This window comes from Cyprinodon variegatus, unplaced genomic scaffold (assembly GCF_000732505.1).
Source record: "Cyprinodon variegatus isolate N-32 unplaced genomic scaffold, C_variegatus-1.0 Scaffold379, whole genome shotgun sequence".
Taxonomy (NCBI): Eukaryota; Metazoa; Chordata; class Actinopteri; order Cyprinodontiformes; family Cyprinodontidae; genus Cyprinodon; species Cyprinodon variegatus.
The window spans coordinates 1,035-28,442 of NW_015150832.1; the positions used below are offsets into that span (position 1 = coordinate 1,035).

Below are 27,408 nucleotides of genomic sequence, written 5' to 3' on the forward strand. Positions count from 1 at the left end.
AAATGTATCCACATTTTATTGAGTGGTTATTTGAACTGCTGTGCTGAACTGGTTGGCCACTCCTGCACTATGGGGATGATGTGTGGAATTTTAGTTCATGTTTATGAGTCTCCCACAAGGCAATACCTGCTTTACATTTCTAAACACCTTCATCCCTCTCCTATCTGCATGTCTCTTGGTCCTCTTTGAGCAGTTATCTCCTCTAGCAAACTTTCCAAGCCTTTATTGAATGTTCATATTTATATGAATATTTGATTTCTGATGGCTTTGTTGTATTTAAAAATATTATACTGGAAGATTGTTGCTCTGGATTTTATGAAAGAGTATCGGAGTAAAGTCTAAATACCCATGCATGCCTCAGCTTAATATTTCTACTTTTAAAAATGTCCTTTTGTGCTGGACCATCACATGGAATCTGTAGAAACTATGCTGGGTGTAATGTGACAAAACTGGGTAAGAGTTAGACGCCATTGCTTGCTCTGCAGAAGTTTTCAACTTTAAAAAGAATTTCCATTCTCTTTAATAGTTTATTCTTCTTTCAAAGATTCAATAAGATTATCAACACTTTCACCACTTTTTACTAAACAACCTCTTTCACTGTGTCTATTTTATGGTATAAAAATGTCAGTTTTGTGATTTTCTCTAAATTATGGACAACAATCCCAAAATGAACATGTTTGTGTGCAAAGAACCCTGTATACGTTACTTATTTTTGTAAATTTACAGATTACTGACTCTGCTTCTCTGACACTGTTGCTAAAGCTTTTCCTTTAACATAAAAGCGAATGCATATAATTGTAAAAACACCTGGATGCCTCTTGCATCTGAAGAATATTAATTTGTCTACCTTTCTGTCTTTTTTTCTGCCCTTTAAAGTCCGACATGGTCCAGTGTTGATGGATCCGTCTGAGCTGTTTAAGACCAGGGCGCCCCCTGTGGCGGTTCACGCTGACCTGGATGTCTTAAGCTTCCTGCAACAACCGGGGGAGGACAACAGCACGGCAGAGCAATGCTTCCGCGCTCACTCTCGGAACAGCGTCCTCCAGGGCCTGCCATTTGGTGGGGTGCCCACAGTCCTCTTCATAAATGTGGTGCTTTGGATGGTACATACTTTCACACACACACACTCTCACAAAAAAAGTCTGTTGACTCCTCTTTCCAACAGCAATACTTCCTGTTTTTGTTTAAAACTAAAAGAATATTTACTAAAATGAATGGATTACAGACATGCAGTATTCCATGGATCCAGATCTTAAGCCATACATCTTAAATGGGACTAATGTTGATGTAGTTTTAGAAGTATCTTAGTTTTAAATGTCTATCAGTTGTTTTGAGGGGAAGGACACTTGCTGTCACCATACTGCCACAATCATACTTAATAGTAGATTTTCTGTTTGTAGATGTAAAAGCCCCATCCTGATCCCTTTAAACATAACGTTAAAGTGACCAAACAGCTCAGTGTTTTTCTACTGGCACCATAAAACATTATTAAAAAGGCTGTTTGTTAAAAAAAAAGGACATTTTTGTAACTTGGGGACAATCAGGCCTGCACAGTGATATCAAATACTCATGCCAACTGTTTTTGCAATGAATCAAAAAGAACACCTTCCTGCATGGTCTTTATCTCTACTCTACTGAAAATGTTTGAACTATATTCAGAAATCTGTGTCAGGAAACCGTCCTGTTCAAATTAATGGCACTAATTCTGATCTGAACAAAGGCTGAGTATCCTACGAATTATTTCAGAAGCTTTTTGATGCTAGAAACTAATGTGCCATCTCTTTGACTGTATGGATTATGTGAGCCTGTATGTATAATTATGAAGCTTTGTTGATAAGAAAAACTACAATCTTTGGTGGACATACTCCTCCAATGATCTGGTTTTAAGCACTTTTGCATGAAACACTTTGGGATTTTAATCAGAGGAAAGACAAACTTCAATAAAATTAGCCTTACTTCATTTTATAATGTTGAAATCTTTATCTTGGTGTGCGTTTAAACAAAATTAATTAAAAGATTATAAGGAAGCAAAAAAAAAATCCAGGTTGTTATGGAGGAGTTGGAGTTCCCCCGCAATGACCTGAGTCCTGCTGACAGAGTAATATTACTCAGATTTCAGCTGCTATCCTTTTAGACAACATTTAGAAGCTGAAGATATCTGATATATAAAAATTACCCAAGAAGTTTTATTAGAAGTTGGATTTATTTATTTTTATTTCTGTTCTCTTTTTTCCAACCCTTCTTCCCTCTGTGCACCTCTGATGATTTGATTGACAGCAGTGTTTCTAAATATAGCTCAAACTGCCATCACCTTGTTAACACGTCACACAAGGACCAAAGAAAGCTGGCAACAAGAGTGTGATAGATTTTTATTTTTGTGAAAATGATTTAGGACTTTCTAATAGACATTGTGTGTCATTTATCTGAGAGGAACAGCGGCTTCAGTGTTGCAATAAATCCTGATTTTCTTCACCCCTCTTTTTTTTTCTCTATCATTACAATGTCTCCACTGCTTTCTGTGACCTTTAGCAGCTTGGGCGCATCATGTGGGCAACGACTGCAGTGAGGCTCCCTTCAAAAGGCTGAATGTGTTAGGAGCATGGAGAACATGAATTTATGACTATTGGGTTATGGGAGAAAAGAAATTCAGCATCTTTGTCTCTTACAATGTTAATATCGTGCATATTTTCTATATATTTTGAAATGTCCAATATAAAAGCAAGGTTTATGTCAAATTAAAGAAGGTTTTGCTTTGAAAAAGCATTTGGATGATTCTCCAAACACAAGAAAATTTATTAGGATTTCATGTAACAGATCCATGAAGTAGTACAAGCAGCACCATGAAGACCAAGGTAAACAAAAGGCAGATCAACTGTAAAGCTCTGTGAAAGATTAAAGCAGGGTTAGGTTATACAACAATTGACCATCTCATGGAGCTCAGTTCAATCCATCATCTAAATCTAAATCTAAAACTGTGTCTAAATTAGACACAGCTTTAGATTTAAGAAGCCAGTAGCTTTATGGTGTCTCTGGAGATGCTCAACTTGGGTGGAAGAATCTGTGGAGGTGAAAAATATAAGTTATGAACTCCTTAGTTTGCCAGAAGACCTGTAGGAGACCTAGGTAACTTGAAGGAACTGAGCTCATTCAGAGCTGCCAGCCCAGTTGTAAAACTTGGTGTGGGCAGTATCATGCTGTGGGGTGAAGTAAAAGTGAAGATGGAATGAGTTTAGTACAAGATAATCCATGCAGAAAACCTTTCAAAGCCTGAAAAAGAGACTGTGAAGGGAATCCCTCCTCCAGCAGAACAACAATATTCCATATACATGAAGTAATTTAAAATATGCCTAAATGATTCCATCAAAGTCGAATTGAGAGTTAAGTTGAGGTTTGTGACAGAAATAATGTAGATCCTTCCAATTTTAGCTGCTTTGTATTTCTATTTCAGACTCTAGATGTGCAATGGTGGTAGAGACACACTCCAAAGATTTGCAGCTAAAATTACTCAGGGGCTTAATTCAAATAAACTTCACACACTTCAAAACACACTTCAAAAGAGAAAAGCTTTGAACACCATGCAGAATTTTTACTTATGTACTACTACCTTGTGTCAGAGCTGTAACCAGAATATTATTATAGGGGTGACCAGGTAGGAACTGATATGCCCTGAGAGGTCGCTGAAAGCGGATCGGCGCCAGAAACTCAGGGTCAATTTCCGCTGTTCCAACAGGGAAATAAACGAGCACAACATACATATTTTCTCTTTAAAACTATATTTTCTTATATTTGCACATCAATACTGTCTAAATTAAAGGTATAGAGGACAAATTTCATTCAGCTTTAAGTTATGGGGGTAACATGTTATCTATTGTCATTTTCTACCTAAACTTCTGGAAAAAAAACTCTCCACTCTACTTTATAAATAATAGTTCAACATAATATGAATATTAATTATACTAATACATACATGAAATGGATTTACTTGTTATTCATCTTTGTTTACACTGGCGACTCCTAGATGACCGCAGAGACACATCATTTTCTCTTCACCCAATAAAAACAAAATGTTCTGAAAAGAGCATTAATTCTGTATTTATCATCTTTAATGTTAGTATATTTATGAGTAAATAACCAACATATGTTTTGTCAGTGTATTGTTAATATATGAAAAATGAAAAGGGCCCCCTATCTAGCTACGCCCCTGCCTTGTGTTGGTCTTTCCCACATAATATCCCAAAATACAATAAACCGTGAGAAAGTTTAAGGTGTATTAATATCCTGACTGCAATCACTGTAGGTTTATAACAAGAGTTTCTTTTTACAACCTACCGGTAACCATAACCTTTTAACCATATTGTTATTCAAACTATATAGAAGAAAAATACTAATTCAGAGTTTTTCTCCTTCAGACCTGAGATTTTGTTTCCCATAATTATGTCCACAAACAGAGATCCAAACACATCAGTCTCTTGTCACATACATCAAGTGAAATATAATTTTGAGAATCCATTGTGTCAATTATTTACAAACATGGGTGTGCTGTTTGTCTTGGAGTCTTCCATATAATAATAGGCTTCAATTCAGAGCTGTCAGCCAGCTCAGTTCCACTGTCAGGCTCCGTCGTTCTCGATCTCCACTCTCGATCAGCATCCATCTTTTATTGGCTAATCTTTTGACTTCTGGGTTGTCAAGCCAACGCAGATTTTGAGTGCCGTTTCTTAATGACGGCATAAGTTAAAGTGTGTTTCCCTTCAGGTGATGGGAGCTTGCCTCCACATTAATCCTATCATCATGCTGAATAAAATATGTGCAGGGATTACAGAGAAAATGTTTTTAACAATGAGGGAGGAGCCCAGCAGGGAGAAAATATCAAGAAGCCAAACGTTGGCCCATTATTCATCCTGCAGCCTCCGTAATGTTTTCATTGCTTAAAGACTGAATCATTGAACATTTATGGATGCTTTCCCCCATTAACACAGCTGACAGGAAAAGCTTAGATGAGGAAATGATTTAAAGCTGCCATTAAAATCAAAAGCTCATCAGCACTTTCAATCAATTAGCATTAATCAGCATTCATCCACAAAGTCTCAATCATGTCCTTGGATACCACTTGACTCCACTTTGAAGCTGTAGTGATTTCAGGGCCTTTACTGCATTTAGATCTCATGGAGACAAGCAGCTTGGCCTGTTCTTTTCAGCTTATCCTTTTTTTCTTGTTTGTTTTTAACAGCTGAACACTGATTTGACATTATTGCATGGCATGTGCTCACACTGACCTGTTTCTGATAGTTTCCAAGACAACCACACATAATAAGTACTGGAAAGAGTGATTGGGGGGGGTTCTTTGTTGCTGCAACAAAATGTTTGAAATCCTGAGAGTAAGACAGAGAATTTAGAGGCAGCTTCATGATCAAACATCATGGAGACGCTTGAGCCAGAGCGGATAAGAACAAAGTGAGGGAATCTGATTTCCCAGAGGCTCTGAAATGATTTCCCTTATTTTGTGTTGCAGTTGTTATTGCTCATCTTTTCTTGTCTGAGGAAGGCTGCGTGGGATTATGGGCGTTTGGCCCTGCTTATGGACAATGACAGGTAAGTCCCACACACTCTAACCTAATCAGAAACAGCAGATATCAGGTCTTATTGTACAAAGGAGGAGAAATGAGGCTCAGTGGTGTTTCTTCTAATGCAGCAGCTCCCTCTGTTGGTTGAGAAAGACAACAGATTTCTGTATTTCTATTTTTTAGAACAAAACGTTTCCATGTTTAAACAAAAAGCTTCATTTTATTTTTGATTTTTGGCATTAATATAATTAGGATATGTATGTGATTTACACTCTATTGAAGTAATTTATTTTATACGTACATCTAATAATTTTTAAGGGTACATAAAAAAGACGAAAAAAAAAACAAATATTTTTAAATTTCTGAAACTTCAGATCAAGAAATGCCCTGCTTTAAATTGAGGGCCTATAAATGAATATGAATGTTTGAATTTGAAATTTGAAGGTTTTTTTCTTTGGGGGGAATGGAAGAAAAACAACATACAGTTTTCAAACTACACATAAATCTGTTAAGTGGGATGTGCGTATGAAACCATAGTCCTTTACAGTGGTAGCCCTGGAAAAAAATCAGAATGACACAAGGAAGCTACTCCAAGCTGCTAGGAGCATAGATGGAGCAGAACACAGGTCTGTCCTGAAGGAGAGTCTAGATGAGAGATTAACTTTTCAGTAAGACCTTGATCCTAACATTTTAGACAGAGCTACGAGGGAACGGTTTAAATCAGAACATATCCATATATTGAAAAGGTCCAGCATAAATTCAAACCTAATTTACTTTGCGAAACTTCATCAAGACTGATAATTAGGTCTTCATCCAAGCATGATCTGTTTTGCAGAGAGAAGATTGGGTCTTTAAATGTAAAAACTCTCAGTAGTAGGCTGCAGCTCCAGAGTATTGACTCATTGTAGCTGAATGTAAAATACACATATTCATTTGTATATTTTGAACCTTCTCCTTCATAATATTGGTGTCTAATAATAAAAAATACAAAATTGGTTTTGAGTCGAAAGGTGAAAGGACGACGATTTCCTTGCAGGGCACTATAAGTGTCAGTACTAGGTGTGTCCCGATACAACTTTTTGTTGTCCAATATGTCAATATGGCAGCTCTGACTACTGGCCATTACCAATACAATATCAGCATAAATGGATAAATACATTTATTACTCATTTTATACCTTGGAACAGGGGTGATCATCTGACACTTCTCAAACAGAGAACATTGATGACCTATGGTTTACATAAACTTTAAGAAGTATTTCTGTCAGCATGTTTTTAATCAGAGATTTTAGATGCAGGCAGATATATTCAAACATTCGACTGATATCAGACGAATCTGTTATCAATATCAGATCAGGACATCCCTAGTCGGTACCTTAAACCGTAAAGCAGGGGTCACCAACGCGGTGCCTGCAGGCACCAAGGGATCCTCAAGGACCACATGTGGTGCCTTCAATGTCTTCTGAAAACGGAAAAAAAAAAAAACAGTAGGCTAAGTTTGAAATGTTTTTTTTATTCTGTTGCTCTTCTTTTTAATCATTTATAAATCCATCCATCCATCCATTATCTGACACGCTTGTCCCAACTGGGGTCACAAGGGGTGCTGGTGCCTATCTCCAGCTGTCAATGGGCGAGAGGCGGGGTACACCCTGGACAGTTCGCTAGTCCATCGCAGCATTTATAAATCCTTTCATCATATTAAAGATTTCAAATTCACATTATTCAATAAGAAATTTGAAATATAAAGTTAATACACAATAAAAATGAGTTTCTTATGGATTAGGTTTAGGTGAACACTGATCACTCTTGTCCATTGGTCAGTATTGGTAGCCCTTCCTATGACTCAGTAGCCATGAAGTAGCCCTCAGCCTTTAAAAGGTTGGTGACCCCTGCCGTAAAGCTTGTTGAATACAAAATTGAAAAAGTTTTGATCGTATTTTTTCTGAGCATTTATCTTGCCAGTTTCCTGACTAAATAACTGGAAATCAAAGACATTATTATATTTTTTCAATCTCTTTGAAATGTTGTGGATTGGGTGATGTCAAACGCCTCCAGGATTATTCCTACCAGAATGAAGGCCGATCAACATAAGCACAATGATCAGTATTTGGAATATGATTTAAGGCTGTGAAATGAAGCTTCTTTGTAGGTTTTCTTCAACTTGTCCTGCATCATGAGCTTGATTGATTCTGCCTGAATGGAGACAGTTTTGCTGTGCAGGGCTGGACGGCATCTGTCTGTAATACCAAGCGGCCCTGTCTTATTGTAATTGAATTGCACTGCTTCATTTGCCATCTGCTAAACCATCAGCTGTGAAGCCTGGAGACTGATTATCACAGACTTGATCACATTTGCCTGCTTGTTGTTGATGTCCTGCTTATTTTGGAACCCCTGGTGCACAGCGTTTGTTTTTATGTGCATTGAAAAGGTCAGAATTGACGGTTAGAAAAAGGTTATTCTGTTCCTTCTTGTCCCCCTCAGTCTTACATCCCTGTTTTATGGAGAACCGAGTGAAAAGGAGAAGTCTCCCTCGGAGTCCAGCCCCTCAGACTCTGAGATAAAAGACATGGTGAGTTTTAGAATCATTAATTATACTGAAGCTAAAAAAACCCCCACAAATTTTATTGCATAACCTGCTTTATAGCAAATTGCATTACCCAGACTGTTGCTCTTTCAAAAGATCCAAATACCAAATAAAATATTTCCTTTATTAAAATATTATTTTGTCTTCTTTGTCGTAACAAAAAACTTGTATTTGAGATCTAAAATATTTTTGTTGAGGGTTACATTTTTTTCCCTTTTACGCTTTTAAGTATAACACTAAAAGTAACAAAATAAAACAACATTAACCTACCTTTAGTTCACATGTGCCTGTGTATCTGTCACAACAATGGGTGCATTTGTGTTCTTGTGCTTCTCTGAAGTGTTCCTACCCTTTGCTATTTTAATTATTGATTGATAGCCATAAGCATAAATGTTTTTAATTGGAATTTTATGTCAGACTCCAACAAAGAACAGTGCAAAGATTTGAAGTGATAAAAACATCCATCCATACTCTGCTACTTATCCATTAGGGTCATGGGGGTTTGGAGCCACAGTCTATAAATGAAAGGCAAAATACAACAATGTTCAAATCTGAAAAGTATGGCTTGCATTTGTTTTCAGGCCTTCAAAAGTCTATACTTTTTAATTCAGTGTGATTTGAGCTCCACTCAAAAAAGTGTCCATAGTCCTATTGATCTTATTATATGAGATTAATGTACTAATACAGAGTAGATTTGTCAGATTATTAATCTTCTTTGGAGAAAATTCTACTCAAAAATAAGTGTAATAATCTGAGAGTGCATTAAAACAAGTCTACTTGTTAAGACTTCTTATTTTAAAAAATATACTGTAATTTCAAGAAATCCCACCAAGCATAATTTCCTTACTGCACTGGATGATCATTCTACTGATTCAGAATAGAATTTTCTCCAATGAAGATTAATAATCTAAAAGAATCTGTTCTTGCCTAATATATCAACCTCAAAATAAGATCAAATGTACTTTTGTCTAGATACCAGAATGCAAGACTTGGTTTTGATGGACAATTTTCTAATGTATGATTATTTTTGGAGCCTGTCTCTGCTATATTTATACATCTCTATACAGTACAGTAATTATATTTCCACAAATTGTTCTTTGTAAAACAGCTCAAGCTCAGTCAAATTAGACAAAAGTGTCTTTCAGTGTCAGTTTTACTGTGTTAACACTAAATCTCAATTAAAATCTTTGAGCTCTGGGCATTCTACAAATATGCTTTAATCTGATCCTTACATTGATCCTTACACCTCTGGGTGTAGGTTGAGGATTCTTGCTTTGCTAGATTTAACCTCAACCCAGTTTTAAGAGTTTTCCAGACTCCTCCAGTTTTTCTTTCAGGATAGCCTTAAATATAGTACAGTACTATTCAGTTTACAAATTAACTCTAACCAGCTTCCATGATGCTGGTGAAGAAAATCATCCAGATAGCATAATGTTACCACCACCATGTTTCAGCATGGAGATGGTGTCTGTCTGCTCTTTTCCCTGACCTGTCCTCTTTGTTCCTTGGTTTTCATTAGTCTGTTTGCTCACAAACCTCTGAAGTCTCTACAGAGCTGCTGGATTTAAACTTAGAAAAAAAGCACACATAGACCCTGTTGTATGTGTTGGTCCCCCAACACAGTCCTGGAAAAAATACATAAAAGTCATAAAATGTGAAGCTTATGGGGTATCAATACTTTGGCAGGGTATTGTTGTAAAAGCTTTTGTTCTTCTTATATGTTGTTTCTTGGATTTGAGTTAAAACTAGCCAAATAATTGTTTTTATTAGTTATTTATTTTTTTAAATGTGCGTACCAACTGATTTTAAAGGAGCACAGCGCAAGCTCCAGAGGTTTGCCTCCTCTGTTGACAAGTTGAAATGACACCAGTGTTGCGCAGGAAGTAAAGAGCCCTGCAGTCTGCCACTGCAGAACACAGCAGGTCTCTTTTTAGAGGCTTAACGTCTTCTAAGAAAGTTATTGATAATGCTTATTTAAACAGAGTCTCTAACCTTTTTAGCCAAAGAAAGGGCCAACTGCTCCTGCTTAATCCAGGGGTCTGCAACCTTTGCATTCCAAAGAGCGATTTTCTGACATCAGTCCAGCTAATGCAACTAGTTTAGAGCTGCAAACATTACATTACCCTTTTTTTAAAAAGAAAAAAAAGATTACTTATGTTTTAAAAATATCTACAACAGGAGATTTGTCATTTGTAAATCTTCACTGTGCCATTTAGAATTTTAGGTTTTAAGATGAAGGAAGAAACTCCTGAAAAGAGAATAAACTTCTTTTTCACTGGTTTTGCTGAAATTATTTTGTAACACTTTTTTAAAAAAACTCCATGTATAAAAGATCAAATTTTATATTTCTGTTATATGTACAGTTGATTTATTTTAGAAATGCAATGCAATTAATCAGTGGAGAAATTACATTTGATAGTATATCAATATTTCTCAAAATTAGCTGCCTCTTTCTCATTTTTAGCCAAAGTGATTGAGAACCATTGTATAGTGTCTGAGCCCCTGTGGCTCCAGAGCCAGGGGTTGCAGACCCTTGTCTTAATCCATTGCAGGTCAGACTTCAGTGTGGTCCCTTTCATTGCACTACAGAAAAACATTTTTTTTACTCTTGTGTGGAGTCTGTGAAGGGGTTTAAGGTGCCCTTCTGGTTGGTATTTTGTGATTTACAAAAAATGTCACACCTGTTCTCTTGCTGCAGCAGAAATTCAACATATTGCAGCTCAAACCCCCCCCCCACACACACACACACACACCTAAAGAATTTGGCTCCATCACTCTCTAATTAACTGAGTAATGTAACCTATAGATGCAACTGTGGTTGAGGAAAGCTCCTTTTACACATCATACAATTCAAATGGCATTTATGAAAAAGAAAAAAAAAAGACTTTTAAACTTGCACAATGCACCTTAAAAAGATGAATCCAATTGTATCAGATGTGACACAATGTTTCTGCAAATAGATTACTCAAATACAGGTTAAAAAACATACTTTCTCACTCTTTAACATACTTCTGTCACAGTGCATACTTTATAGAAGCTCGTGGTCACCACCAATTGACAAATTAGTGTAACCTGAACCCGATCAGACCATCATGAGTGTGAAACTATAGCACTAACTTGTTAACTCTTAAAAGGATGGCTAACCGGTCCATGGAATGAGTGGACCTGCTTCCATGCTGCTCCTCTCCCTTTGAGTCAGTAATACTATAATTAGGATAAACAAATGTGAGTAAAGGAGGAGGAGACTGGTGGAGTCCAGCCATCAACACCCTGCACAATATTTTTAAGAAATACTATCATTACCACTACCAAAGATACTGCACAGACGACCAGTCTCACACAGGTTTATTTAGAGTAATTACACCAATGTGTCACTGTTAATTTGCTGAATCTATTTTCATGCCTACAAAAACATGCATGCTGAGTTTTTCATGATGAGGCCCAGTTTGCTTGAGATGGTGCGGCCCCAACTGTTTGGACCATGACTCACTGAACTGTCTGTGACTCCCTGTGACACCTGTGTGACAGACTAGGGTCACTCCCTGCCTGTTTATAACACTGCAAGTCAAAGAGTCAGACAGGAGTCAGCCGCCTGTGCCCACACAGAGCCGAGGCGGCACTGAACTGATTACAGCACCAGCCTAGACCCATTAAATCCCCATCTCTTTGTCACACTGCAGACCTCATGTAAGGCGCACGCATGTTTCCACATGTAGCATGTTGTTTGCCTTTAGTTTTATGATTCTCTTCTCATTCCAGGGCTTCTGCTCATGGCTTTCATCTCTTTACCATATGAAGTAAGTTAACACACAGCAGTTGGTTCTGAAATTATTTTTATCCTCCTCTAATCTCCGCTGATGTCACTACCCAATGTAAAGTCTATGCTACAGCTCTTTTAACAGCTAAGTAAACCCATCTGGGCTTTTGTGGCTTTTTGCTTCTGAATTTTGACTGCACATTATTGTTGTAAAAGCCGCCGTTTTGATGGTATCCATGGTTTCCATAGTACAGTGGTAGCTTCTGTTTTTGGCTTCTATGTCAGCGGCTCACCCAAGGATCTCTAGGGAAGAACAATCCCACCCTGAGAGTTCATAATGTGTTGGCTGCATTCAGACCAGCATGCACTGCTTACCCCTTTGTTCTAATGTCTTTCTGGGTTTTCTGAACTTTCCCTTTGATTTGGCTAAATCTTAAGGCTCAAACATAAGCCAAGTGTTATGGCGGCCCTTTAGGTACTGGTTAAACCTAGACTGTCTGCCAGTTACAATTCTTTTCATCTATAAAACTCGGTCTCAGATGTTTTATTGTGTGTGTTCAGGGACGAGGAGATCCGCAGCAAGTGCGGCATCGATGCAGTCACATACCTGTCCTTTCAGCGCCACATCATGCTACTCATGACAGTGGTTTCCCTGCTGTCTTTGGCTGTAATCCTGCCCGTCAACTTTTCAGGGAACCTTCAAGGTATGATGGTTGATTAGGCAATTATCTGATAAGAAACCTTTGTAAAAAGCCAAAAATACCACTAGCCTCAGGAGGCAGCATTCTAAATATTTCTACCCATAGCAAGACATTACATTGATACCAACCCTAAACGTTACCTGTATATTCTTAACCTTAAAGTTGATTCACAACCTGGCTCTAAGCCCACATCCTTTACAAACATCGATCCGCAACATAAACCCAGACAATAATCTCCATAAGGCCTGTAAGGTCCTCACAAGGTTAGTAAATATACCAGTAGAAGACATAATAATAATAATAATAATAATAATAATAATAATAATAATAATAATAATAATAATAATAATAATAATAATAATAATAATAATAATNTAATAATAATAATAATAATAATAATAATAATAATAATAATAATAATAATAATAATAATAATAATAATAATAATAATAATAATACATTTTATTTAACAGCGCCTTTCTTTACACTCAAGGTCACTTTACAAATAATACATAATACATAAAAAGGTAAACTTAAAAAGTACAAGTAAATATTACAAAAAAAAGTACAATCTTTAAATCACAAAATATCACATTGAGGTGCACAATCCAATGTCGATACCTGGGGCTGAGTTTATTGGCTGATATTTGATAATGATTCAACTGCCGATGGATGAACCCTATATCTTGCCGTGTGAGTGAAGGCTTGGGCCTTGATATAAACTTTGTTAAAAAAAAGTTATCATACTAAAACAGATATAAATGTACTTTATATAATTTATTGACAGATAAACAGGATTAAAAACAGTTCCATTTAAAGTGCACTAGATTGGAGTTCCAATATCTGATATTAAATCAGTTATATCTGATCCAGCTAATCAGTCAGTATTGATATCCAATTCAGGTATCAGATCGGTGCATTTCTACTTAAGTTTCTTTTTACTTTAGCTTAACTGTTTTACCGTGTTAAAGAATTTTTCATTTGTATCAATGCATTTAAAATTTCATTAAATTTGAAACCTGTCCATCCTCCTAACTTAACAGGGAGAACATTTACTAACAAGTAGCCCAGGGACTAGAGATACAAAGCCCAGGCGAGATAATCTGAGTTCTACAGCTCAAACATCTCATTTTTATGGTAATTAAGAAAGAAGAAAGCAATAAAGTCTCCAATTTAAACCTTAACATAAGCCATGCAAGGTACTGTACATCCCCCTAAGCACAACATCCCTACAAAAAAAGACTTTGGTGGCAGAATCATGGTATGAAATAGTGTGAGGATGCCTTAGTTGTTTGTTAAAGTTGACAGGGGGATGGATGAAATAAAATAAAGGGAAGGCCTGGAAAAAGAAAACTGATATAGGCAAAGAAAGACTTTAGAATATTAATAAGATAAGCAGAGTAATAAAAATATTACCTTCCAACAAGGCGTAATTCTCAATTTTTTTTTAAAGCTGGAAGAACATTGAAAATATACTTGTTAGTTCAATTCAGTAGCTTTTATCTGTCCCAGTGTGGGCAATTTTTGTGCAGTAGTAGTACACCTTTCACACACATATTCACACTTTACACATAAAAACACAAGAAACACATAAAATATATATTAAAAAAGGATAAAAGTAAGGTGGATAAATAAATAAATATGTGCAGTGCAGAGGATGAATAACAGCGTAGGCCTATATGCATGCAGCATATGACTATCTGCTTTTCCCAGTAGAGTTTAGCAGCTGAACAGCAGAGGGAATAAACCGAGCCTTAGTGTTAGTATGGCTGCCTCATTGCCCAGACCTAAATATACCTACTGGACAAAACTCTTGGACTGATGGATACGTTTTTTTTTGTTTGTTTTTTTTTTCAAGAACGGGTAAAGAATACAGTTTCTAAATGAAACTTACACCGAGATATATTATTGCAATGAAGATCTGATTTAAATGGGCAAATAAAAATGTGGGTCACACTTTATTTTTTTATTCATAAGATAATCAAGTCTCTATTGTTCTATCACACAACATGTCTGTGAAATACATAAAGAATTTAGTGGTGTCCTTTAGGCTTTTACAAAAAGAACTGCCTCATCTCCCGCTAAAGCACACCGACAGGTGTAAGGAGAGGGTTGGTGTACACAACCAGCTCTTAAAAAGCACCATAAATCCAAGCTGTGTATTTATTTTGTAGGAACACAAAAGGATAAAGACAGGGACCGGGAAATAGACAGCTTGCACAAACTTTTTTGAAAGCTGCTCGTTGTCATGTTATGGCCCATTGCGTTACCCTCTTTTTACATAAACCAATTGAGGCTGCCATAGCAACGGTAAACAAAGGCTGGCCCAAATTATCCCAGACTGGGATGTGAGGACATTGTGTAAAATTCATATAGATGAACATGACTTTGCCTTAATTGTGTCTCGCCCTGCAGAATAAAAGTGGTGGGATTTTCCACCAGTCTGAAATATATGTCATGTGTGATTATTTCTACAGGAGACAGCCCCAAAGACTTTGGAAGAACGACCCTGGCTAATGTTAGCGCAAAGTAAGTGAATGACAGCTTGGATGACATCAAATGTCATGAAACTAACCAGAGCTGTTAACATAGTTGCTGTCACTGATGTGTTGTTTTGTGCTTCAAAGGGACAGTTTTCTTTGGCTGCACAGCGTCTTTGCTTTGGTTTACTTTATCATCACTCTGGTGTCGATGGCTCACCACTCAGCAAGGCTGGAGCACAGAGAGGATGAGAAGGTCTGTCTGCATTGCATCATATCCACAATGTCTATGGAAATATTAGGCATTGTTACATACAAATAATTATCACAAAATTTTCAGACACGTGGTTATTTTTCTCGGGTTTATTCTAAAATGTGTACTTTAATAAAAGAGTTCTAGAGGAATCAATAAGCATCAGGAGTAAACAAAGATTAAGGTTGTTTTTGCTGTGGTTTTCTCTGTAACTGCAGGAATGAGGTCATCGTTCTTTACAAGATGCCTCTTTCTGTGTGGAGTTTGCATGTTCTCACTGTGATTCTGTGGTTTTCAGAGGAAAAGACATCTGGCTCTAGATGTTTGTCTCGATTATTTGGGGAGAAAAAAAACATGTCCCATATAATAGGCTTGTTTTTAACTTAGATAAAACCAAAAATAGAGGAAAACACCTGAAAAAAGATAACCAACTAAAAAAAAACAAAAACACAACAAAAAACAAATTGAGCAACAAACACTGTAAAAAGCCCTACCCCTCTTGTTTGAGTTTGCCAAAAGAGAGATAAAAAAAAAGACAAGGCTTTCACAAATACTCTTTATTGGAGAAATATTTCTAAAATGAAAATATTAGAATGCCATAATTAAATGCTGCAGTCCATGAACGCTGAACAGCATGGAGCTGGAAGATTCATGGTCTGGATTCTTTGCTGCGGTGGAACAGGGCCAACACATCTTAGATTCCAACAAGATTTCTGCTGTTTTACTGAGGATGCTTGAAGAAAATGTGAGACCTTCTGTAAGAAAAAAAAAAAACAGGCTAAAAACAGATGCCGCATAAAAATAAATAAATACCGTAATAATAAATTGAACATTATTGATCTCACATTGGAGAAATTTATCTCTGCATTTAACCCATCCCCTTGGGGAGCAGTGGGCTACCATTGTGCGGCACCCGGGGAGCAGTGTGGGGTTAAGGGTCTTGCTCAGGGCGCCAGAGTGGCAGTCTGGGGGATTGGGGGATCAAACTCCCCATCTCAGGATTCAAAGCCCTATGCCCCAACCACTAGGCCGCCACTTCCCTTAATCATCATCATCATCATGAAAATGATCCAAAATCAACAAAGAGCTGGTTGAAACAAGAACACAATAAACATAGAATGGGATGGTTAAAATCACATTCTGATTAGGATTTATTCCAAGCCTAATAAGATTAGATTTCGTCCAGTCTAATCCTACCAGGACACCATGGAGTGTGCTGTATTAGAAAGGACCCCCTGAAACATCTCACAGATAAAAACTCTTGGATAAGGTAGTTTTATTATCCTGGTCCTTAGGATCTATTTTTCTTGATGTGCAAAGAGTTTCTTGTTTTCACACTCCTGACTTATTTTAATGAATAATTAACAGGCTTGTGTTGCCCTTGATGTTTGCTGAGGAGGTAGAATGAATGCAATTATAGAATCAGGTGTTTTGAAAGCAGAGACAAATCTAAAACATGCATAACAATATGGGCCAAAAAGGACAAAGCTTAAGCTGTTGGCTTTTTTTTCCAGATATCCAAGGCTGTTGAATAATTTTTTTTTAAGGAACTTTTTCACAGGACTATATATTGTCATACATGTATGTTTTCAATGTAAATATGTCAATATGAGAAAATTTTCTGTGGCACAACATTTTGATTCCTCTGTATAGAAAAAAAAAACTGTCTTTGTACTGATAATGGTACATTCTGTGAGGTAGTAAGGTCAAGGATCAGCAAGGTGAATAAACAAACAACAACAAAAAACAGCATCAGCTACTGGATCCAGACTCTTCTGATGATTTTTATTTTTTACTTTTAACTCTGACAACCATTCCTGATAATCTGAAGTAAATTTTTTAGAAATGGCTTAAATAAGTGGCTATCAGTCCTATAGAATGGCTTCAGATTGTGCCAGTAGGCTCTTTTGGTTGTTATCATAGAGTCAATTCTAATCCTTCCTCAATTCCTTTTCCCCCACTGAATTATTAATTCTATTTATGTATAATTGGAAAATTATTTTAATAGTTCTTCATGTACTGTAAGTATAACTGAATAGAATAAAATGATCCGCAAACCAAAAACAAGTAATCTCATGCCCTGTCAGCTGAGTTCTAGAATCCTGTCCCTATTCATTCCTAATCCTCTGTGGAAACGTGCCAATCATTCTAAGATCTTCGTCAAATGGACATGCAATGTTTGCTTTTAAAACCTACAGTAATGTCACCAACAGAGGAAGTGAATGTTACATATATATATATATTCTCTATATTTTATGCACAAAACTATGACAAAAATCTGACTATCAGGAAATAAAACAGCGTGATTGGTTCCAAGGAGAGTGGAGACAGAGGACACTCTAGTTTACTGAAGAAAACCTGCTACTGACCAGGTTAGCTCTGGGGAGAAAGTTACTACTGTGACTGAAACAAAGGTTGTGGAAAATCTCAGAGTTTCCCTGTTTTCAGGTTTAGACAATGTAGAGTTTTCGGTAAACATGCTTTATGAAACAGACACTAGGAAGGTCATCGATGACATCCTCCAGCCATTTTAGCAGGAAATACTGGGACAAAGAATAATTAATTAAAAGGAAACAAAATACACAAGTTCAACCAATAGTCCAGAAGTAGTAGCCTTAACCTAAACATATAAATAGATGGAAACTGCAACATAATGCTAACGGAAACAAACCCCAATAGAAAGTGAAGCAAAGTTGCAAACTAATGTTTAAATTTAAGAATTATGAATCAGAAATAAGAATAAGGGACAAGTGTTGAACACAAACTGAACCACTTTGTCACACTTTCACAGCAAAAAAACTAAAACTTGCTGCTCATGTTTTAGGCTTCCAGGACCCTGATGATCACCTCCATACCCAGAGAGATCTCAGACCCAGGACTCATCACCAAACACTTCCAGTAATTATTTATCTTCTCTTGTAGCCTTTTGGCTTAAATTACCTCCTTTATTTTGTTTTATATTCACCTTTCTGATCTATTCATCGATTTTAAACCTTTACCCTCCAGCGAAGCGTACCCCAGCTGCACAGTCACGGACATCCGCTTCTGCTTTGACGTTCACAAACTGATGAAGCTGGACTTAGAAAGGTAAATTGACCTCTCACCTAAGTAGACGGCAACATTTAGATGTGGAGTAAAATGTTTTGTGTATTTTGCAGGCGTAAAGCAATGAAAGGCAGGCTCTATTTTGCTACTAAGTCCCAAAAAGATGGGAAGGTCATGATCATGACCCATCCGTGTGCACAGATATTTTGTTGCAACATATGTGGCTTTGAGAAGGTAGGTGAAAAGACTATACTCATTGCATGGGTAGAGTTTTACCACTTGATGGCACTGCAATGCAAAAATAAAAGTGTCTCAGTAGTGCAATTTAAGGTTTTTGAAGTTTGCAGTATAATTTTTTTGCAGGTAGATGCAGAACAGTACTACAGCGAATTAGAGGAGAAGCGCACGGATGAGTTCAACGCAGAGAAGCAGCGGATCACCATGAAAAGGCTGGGAATCGCCTTTGTGACTCTTAGAGATGAGAGAATGACAGCTGTGTGAGTAATCTGCAGGTTAAAACCTAAGGTCCTCTCATCTAAAGAGAGTGATGTAATGTTCATGCTGTTTTTTTTTGTTTGTTGTTGTTGTTTTTTACAGTTGTCTTTGTTTGTTTTTCAGCATTGTGAAGGACTACAGGCGTGTGCGCTGCCGTAGAAGACCCCAGCAGTCCAGCATCACTACTGTGGTGCAGTCGCAAAGATGGGGGGTCAGCTATGCACCTGCTCCAAGTGACATCATCTGGTGAGTACCAGAAATTCACAGTTTTACACATAACCTAGGTTGTTACCAAACACTTCTTTTATCTTGTCAGGATTTTATGTGCTGAAGGGTTGTAAGTCGAAGGGAAAAAAGCACATAGTTTAAAATATTTTTGTAAGTAAAACTTTGAAGAGTTTGGTATAATTTTGCATTTATCGAAGTTTACTTTGTTCTCCATAAATAAAACCCACTGTATCCCTGTGCATTCAGAAATCCCTTAATTAGTCATGTAAAAGTATAATGTATGACAGCCCTACAGTAAGGGACCACAGATGTCAGTTAGGGAAACATTAGTGATTAAACCGGATCATAAAGACCAATGGATACAGCACTCTGGTTAGTGGGAATGTCATGGAGTAAATTAAAGCACAATGAGGTTATAAGAAAAATAATACATATATGTCTTTCAGAGAACGCTGTTGATTTGATTTGATTATCTAAACAGAGTTGGGTAGTAAGTAGTCCAGCTTTTTTTTTTTTTTTTTTTATTGTCATTACACTGTCACAAGTACAGCGCAACAAAATTCACTCTCTGCATTTAACCCATTCCCTTGCAAAATGCACGTGCATTTTTGTTAGGTGGAGAGGGTGGGTCTTTTCAAAAATTCGAGAAAATCCTCCATACCTTTAAAAAAAAAAAAATGAATATGCACAACCCTGTACCTGCTCCGGAGAGGGAACATCTGTTAAACGTATGCACGAACCCATTTCTCCTCGTGCACGCTGTGTTTAAATATTGCTGTTCTCATAGCTTATACAAGCTTACTGTGCCCGGACGTCCACTCTAACCCCTAAACCCACAATCATTATATAGAGAGGGGACTATATAGTGGACTTTATAGCTTTGCGAGGAGAGCTCTCCATGCAAAGCATTCTGGAATATATCTGCCTCCTCTCTTTTCTTCTCATACACTTCATAGACACATTTTCTCTTATGACTCTCAGCCATTTTCAAAGAAACGCAGTGAGAAAGGTGAGCTTCAATGACTGTGTATAACCATAGCTCATGACACATATACGCTTGAAAGTCTGTATGCGCAGAAAAATATAGTCAAAGGAATGAGCACGTAGGACGGCCTTAGGTAAACATATCACCAGAATGATTGACAATTAGGAGGACCACTTAATTAGATGATCCACCTGTAGATAAAAGCTTGTCCTCTATACCTTTCAGCGATTAGGTGAATACTGAGTGAACAGTAGATGTTGTCAGAAGAAGTTCTTTACCCTGTTCAACAAATATACATCTACTTACTTAGAGTATTTTTTCAGTTTTATGTTAAAACAATTTGGGGAAAATGGGAATTTATGTTGTAATCATCACATTTATTTGGTATTATTGCTTTAGTCTTTAGAATACCAGAATTTGCATATAGTCGTCAGTCTTTTTTTAATATATATATAAATCTGATGTTTTGATGCAACAAAATAAAAAGTTTGAAGTAATGTTGCTCTTAATTTTGTTAACTTTTTGGGTGCTCTACCCACCTATGCATCGCAAATATGCAAACCTACCTAGACATGATGGTCCAACTAAGATGGCCAAGTTAAATAGAAAAGCAGCCATGATGCCTATGGAGACTTTGAAAGAGCTTTAAAGGTCACTGCATGTGAAATCCACAGCTTAAAAAAATTATTTACTTAAAAGAAAAAAAATGTACTATAAATCTCTCTTAAAGCTTGCGACTAATCTGGTAGGAGACACAGTGAATATATGAAAAAGCTATTCTGGTTAGATTAGAATAATCTAAACTTTTTTGCATGTCTGCTAAATGCTCAGTGGCAAAAAAAAATCTTTACCTCACCCTGAACATACTATCCTGTTGAGGGAATGGTCTTGTGCACAATGCATATTTTTGTGATTATTTTTCTTAAATAAATTTTGAAATCATGTGTGATTATACTTTCATTTCTGAATCGGGCACTAAATAATGTGCCTATGTCATTTTATTTAACTTTATTTACATAGCTCAAATTTCACAACGTATGTCATCTTAAGGCATTTTACAGAGACAATAAGGTCAGATCATGGAGTTAGATTGATTCAAAGATATCTAATTAAGGGAAACCAGCTGACTGCATGAAGTCATTTACTTTGCAGGACTTGCTTTCCCTGTAGTGACATTTGCATTGAGTAGTTGATTCTGCAGCAATTCCTCACACTGAACATGCATGAAGCGACAGTGGAGATGAAAAACTCCCTTTTAACAAGAGGAAACCTCCAGCAGAACCAGGATCAGTTTTAACAGCCTTCTGCCGTGGCTGATTTGTGTTCAAAGAGACAGAAGCAGAAATATGAAAGGAACATAGAAGCACTGATCTGTAAAAAAAATTAGGTTAGAAGTATCAAGGAAATACACTGACATTTTTTATTTTGATGTGATGGAGTGTAAAAAAGGTGACTTTTATGAATAATTTTAATATTCTAAACTAGATGTGAAAGAGATTTCATTTAAGCGTCTGGTTAACAACAGCAGCAGAATAAACTCTTTTACCCCAGCATGCACTTTAAATCCTTTATGGAGTAAAGTCACAGTCTCAGCACAACAGATGTAATCTTTTCTAATCTGCATGTCTTTTCACTGTTGGAAGAAACTGGAGCACTCAAAGGAAACCCACAACAAAACAGTTTTTAAGTCTAACACATACTTTTCAGAGTTTCTCACGCAATTTGGAGACATAAACCCATAATCAAGCCTTACATTTTTGGCATATTTGGGACTCTGGGAAAGAAATGTGAATCATCTAAAATGCGATCATCTTAGTAACCAGTCTTTGCATTTGGAAAACTGTCTTTTTGATGCTTTGCTAAAGAGATGACCTAAAGAGGTGATCAAATCCAGTGTGCCAAGCTTTTTGCTTCCAACCTACTTCTCTACATTCCACATCTTAGGAAATCAGCTGGTTACTTGTGTATGGTTGTGATCTACCAAAATCAAACTTGGGGTGGAATCGTCTGGTCTCTAATATCAACTCAGACCCCTGCATAAGCACATTTTAAATAAAAGGTGAAAATGGCAAAACAGATGATAAGCATGCAAACTGGTTTGCACTGGTGAACCATATCTATACATAAGGAGCTGTTAAATAAATAAACAAAGGCCATATAGTAGCTCAAATGTTTAATTAAACAATGCGCATTATTTAAATGTCGTTTTTCACCATCACATTTCTCTTCCCGATGAGTTGTAGCACAGATCAACAAGCACATTTAACAAGTTGTGAGGCATTCACACTACTTTAAAAAAAAAAACAAGTACCATTGGGAATCTGACAGAATGGTGCATGGTGGGTCCTGCTCTGCAGGAAGGAGAGCATTCATAAGGCTAAGCAAGATTTCCTGTCCCATGACGATGACTGGTTTATCCGCCAATCAGACTGCCTAAAGCATTGCTCTTGGATCTGTTTGCTGAACGGGGGCGAACATAGGAGAGACTGAACCAACACCCTTTCTGTTCATCAACAATGGTAAACCAAAGTAATGTAATCTATCTACCATTTTAGATTAGATTAGATTCAACTTTATTGTCATTACAGATGTACAGGTACAAGGCAACGAAATGCAGTTTAGGTCTAACCAGAAGTGCAAAAGCAGCAAGTGCAGGATAAATAATGGTTCCATAAATACAGGACGTGGGTATTTCTACTGANATGTACTATAAATCTCTCTTAAAGCTTGCGACTAATCTGGTAGGAGACACAGTGAATATATGAAAAAGCTATTCTGGTTAGATTAGAATAATCTAAACTTTTTTGCATGTCTGCTAAATGCTCAGTGGCAAAAAAAAATCTTTACCTCACCCTGAACATACTATCCTGTTGAGGGAATGGTCTTGTGCACAATGCATATTTTTGTGATTATTTTTCTTAAATAAATTTTGTAATCATGTGTGATTATACTTTCATTTCTGAATCGGGCACTAAATAATGTGCCTATGTCATTTTATTTAACTTTATTTACATAGCTCAAATTTCACAACGTATGTCATCTTAAGGCATTTTACAGAGACAATAAGGTCAGATCATGGAGTTAGATTGATTCAAAGATATCTAATTAAGGGAAACCAGCTGACTGCATGAAGTCATTTACTTTGCAGGACTTGCTTTCCCTGTAGTGACATTTGCATTGAGTAGTTGATTCTGCAGCAATTCCTCACACTGAACATGCATGAAGCGACAGTGGAGATGAAAAACTCCCTTTTAACAAGAGGAAACCTCCAGCAGAACCAGGATCAGTTTCAACAGCCTTCTGCCGTGGCTGATTTGTGTTCAAAGAGACAGAAGCAGAAATATGAAAGGAACATAGAAGCACTGATCTGTAAAAAATGTAGGTTAGAAATATCAAGGAAATACACTGACATAAAAAAGGTGACTTGCATGAATACTTTTAATACTCTAAACTAGATGTGAAAGAGATTTCATTTAAGCTTCTGGTTAACAACAGCAGCAGAATAAACTCTTTTACCCCAGCATGCACTTTAAATCCTTTATGGAGTAAAGTCACAGTCTCAGCACAACAGATGTAATCTTTTCTAATCTGCATGTCTTTTCACTGTTGGAAGAAACTGGAGCACTCAAAGGAAACCCACAACAAAACAGTTTTTAAGTCTAACACATACTTTTCAGAGTTTCTCACGCAATTTGGAGACATAAACCCATAATCAAGCCTTACATTTTTGGCATATTTGGGACTCTGGGAAAGAAATGTGAATCATCTAAAATGCGATCATCTTAGTAACCAGTCTTTGCATTTGGAAAACTGTCTTTTTGATGCTTTGCTATAGAGATGACCTAAAGAGGTGATCAAATCCAGTGTGCCAAGCTTTTTGCTTCCAACCTACTTCTCTACATTCCACATCTTAGGAAATCAGCTGGTTACTTGTGTATGGTTGTGATCTACCAAAATCAAACTTGGGGTGGAATCGTCTGGTCTCTAATATCAACTCAGACCCCTGCATAAGCACATTTTAAATAAAAGGTGAAAATGGCAAAACAGATGATAAGCATGCAAACTGGTTTGCACTGGTGAACCATATCTATACATAAGGAGCTGTTAAATAAATAAACAAAGGCCATATAGTAGCTCAAATGTTTAATTAAACAATGCGCATTATTTAAATGTCGTTTTTCACCATCACATTTCTCTTCCCGATGAGTTGTAGCACAGATCAACAAGCACATTTAACAAGTTGTGAGGCATTCACACTACTTTAAAAAAAAAAACAAGTACCATTGGGAATCTGACAGAATGGTGCATGGTGGGTCCTGCTCTGCAGGAAGGAGAGCATTCATAAGGCTAAGCAAGATTTCCTGTCCCATGACGATGACTGGTTTATCCGCCAATCAGACTGCCTAAAGCATTGCTCTTGGATCTGTTTGCTGAACGGGGGCGAACATAGGAGAGATTGAACCAACACATTTCTGTTCATCACCAATGGTAAACCAAAGTAATGTAATCTATCTACCATTTTAGATTAGATTAGATTCAACTTTATTGTCATTACAGATGTACAGGTACAAGGCAACGAAATGCAGTTTAGGTCTAACCAGAAGTGCAAAAGCAGCAAGTGCAGGATAAATAATGGTTCCATAAATACAGGACGTGGGTATTTCTACTGAATGAGTATAGAGATGCATACTATGAATATAATATATAGATCACTAGTGTTATGAACTAAATTTACAGCTGGATATGTACCGAATATAATATACAGATGATATTACTATTAAAAAAATGTTTTACAGTTATGTACAATGGCATATATACAGATGGGTTTTACTATAAAATGAATAAATAGAGTTTGTCCAGAAGCTATCTAAATTAAAGTGCAGTGAAAGGTAATTGCATATTACCATACTTAAAGGTATAGTGGAGAATGGTGTTTTTGTGGGTGGATCTTCAAAATAACTCCTAATTGTCAGTCATTCAGGTGATTCAGGCTGTCCTACGTTCCCAGTTAGCTATCTTTTTTTTCTGAGTATGCGCACTTCAGGCGTATATCTGTGGTGAGCTACGGTTTCAGACAGCCATTGAAGCTCACCTTTCTCGCCACGGTACTTTGAAAATATCACAATAGGCTGCCACTATCCGACGGCTGCGACTAATAACAAAGATGTGCAGGCACCACGCAGAAGGAGGAGTTACGTGACCAACAGGGGGCAATAAGCAGTGATCATCTGTCTGAACAGTTAGTTACCTGAGTTCACTATAAAGTCCAGTATATTGTCCCACTCTTTATAGTGATTGAGGGATTTAGGGGTTAGAGTGGATGTTCTGACACAATAAACTTGTATCAGCTATGAGAACAGCAACTTTTAAACAGAGTTTGCAGGAGGAGAAATGGGCTTGTGCAGGTTCTGGCATGCATTTAATAGGTGTTCCCTTCCTGGAGCAGGTACATGGTTGTGCATGTGCATTTTTTTTTTTTAAGTGGAGAGGGTGGGTCTTCTCAAAAATTTAAGAAAATCCTCCACTATACCTTTAACAGGTAGGTAATCTTAGGTTTTTACCTGCACATACATGGATGACAGAGAATAATTCTAATGGTTATATGGAAGTTATTTATTCATTATGAGCATAATACAGATGTTCTGTTATGCTGCAGATTCTATAAGATCAAAAATAATTAAAGAGATTATTAAACATCTAAATATAGTAAGCTGATGGTCATTTTCCTCTTCATATGAAGTCTTATAGAAGGCTTGGTTGGCAGTTTCCCCAGATTTTTATTTTAATGAATTACAGCCATTAACCACTCTGGGGTTTGTGGCGACTGGCTCTTAATAGCTTGAAATCCTCACACAGGTGATAAACATATTTAATAATTAATTACCTTTCTGTATGAAACAACGTATGGAAACAGAATAGTTCTGTCAATTCATCCAAAAAGCTGAGATATTCCAAGCAACACATGGAGACTTATGCACACAGCCGGGATTTATCAAGGACATTTTCTTTGTGTGTATGTGAACATGTTTTGATAAATCTGAAACATATCTTCTAGATGCCATTTCTGTATTTTTAGCATATGACACTTTGAGTGTAGATCCCATGTAATGTTTGAGACCTCTGCTCTTACTGCTGGATTGTCCTCAACTAAACCTTTATATCCCGTCCCTGACCTCACCAGGGAGAACCTGTCTGTCTGCGGCTCTCGCTGGTGGCTCCGATGTGTTCTCCTCAACATCCTCCTCTTCTTGCTGCTCTTCTTTTTCACTACTCCTGCCATCATTGTGAACACCATGGACAAGTTCAACGTCACGCAGCCCATGGAGAGTTTGAGGGTCAGATTTTTTTAATAATTCTGAGCTTTGCTTTGACCTTACTGGATCATGTTGACTAACCATATTTCTCCTCTCTGTAGAGCCCGATTATTACTCAGTTCTTTCCCACCTTCCTGCTCTGGGTGTTCTCAGTGCTCCTGCCTTTCATCGTTTATTACTCAGCCTTCTTTGAGTGCCACTGGACCAGGTACCCATCCTGTACTTAACTTTCTTGTTCTATTCCAATCTTTCTAGTCCTTGCCTTTTTCAAACAGTCATTTTTTAACCCTATTTATTATGTATTTTCCTTTTATTCTCTTGATTTTTCTCTCTCTCCCTCGCTGTCATTTTTACCCGCACTGTTATTCTAAGCAGGTTGTCATAGAGATCTTCATGAGAGAATAATGAAATGCACTGAAGTTGCCCTGCGCCATTTTTTCCCATTTTTTTTTTTCTGTTCGCTGTGTTTCGCTTAAAGAGGCTTGGAACAACTGTGCATCCGGATGAAACCTTCATTCAGCACCTATGAGCTCTGTTTCTTTACATAACCACCCACACAAACGTTTGTGTGCAGGCGAAAGCAGCAAATGCGAATCAGATATTTACTGGAGGGAAAAAAGCAGAATGAATCCAACTGAGCTAAAACATGTTGATTCAGTTAAATGTACTTTTCTAAATGCATTCATTGTGCAATGTTTTTCATTTTTTTGACTCGATGTCCGCTGGTGTCTCTCAGATCAGTTGAGAACCAAGTGACGATGCACAAGTGTTTTCTGCTGCTGATCTTCATGGTGATCATCCTCCCTTCACTTGGTCTGTCCAGGTAAAATCTCAGCAAAAACACCGGGAAAAAAAACACTAGTTTTCTTTTTCATTCTAATGCAGTTTTTAACTTCTACCTTTTTTCTATGTTATACATTTTTTTGTAGTCTTGACCTGTTCTTCACTTGGTTGTTTGACGTCAACTTTCTGGATGAGAAAGAAATCAAATTCCAGTAAGGAT

General features: G+C 37.0%; 1 protein-coding gene across 1 annotated transcript in view; it reads left to right on the forward strand.

Moving 5' to 3' along the window:
- The first annotated feature begins 880 nt into the window (after positions 1-880).
- The window catches only part of tmem63c (transmembrane protein 63C), a 34,605-nt gene continuing 8,077 nt past the window's right edge, over positions 881-27,408 (forward strand). Inside the window, exons 1-16 of the mRNA XM_015386822.1 lie at positions 881-1,103; positions 5,513-5,592; positions 8,045-8,132; positions 11,907-11,944; positions 12,466-12,608; positions 15,083-15,134; positions 15,233-15,341; positions 18,163-18,236; positions 18,345-18,425; positions 18,497-18,617; positions 18,747-18,880; positions 19,002-19,124; positions 26,273-26,426; positions 26,507-26,613; positions 27,142-27,228; positions 27,335-27,400. Of these exons, the coding sequence (XP_015242308.1) occupies positions 897-1,103; positions 5,513-5,592; positions 8,045-8,132; positions 11,907-11,944; positions 12,466-12,608; positions 15,083-15,134; positions 15,233-15,341; positions 18,163-18,236; positions 18,345-18,425; positions 18,497-18,617; positions 18,747-18,880; positions 19,002-19,124; positions 26,273-26,426; positions 26,507-26,613; positions 27,142-27,228; positions 27,335-27,400 (1,664 nt within the window). The 5' untranslated portion in view covers positions 881-896. The remainder of the gene's footprint in view (positions 1,104-5,512; positions 5,593-8,044; positions 8,133-11,906; positions 11,945-12,465; positions 12,609-15,082; positions 15,135-15,232; positions 15,342-18,162; positions 18,237-18,344; positions 18,426-18,496; positions 18,618-18,746; positions 18,881-19,001; positions 19,125-26,272; positions 26,427-26,506; positions 26,614-27,141; positions 27,229-27,334; positions 27,401-27,408) is intronic.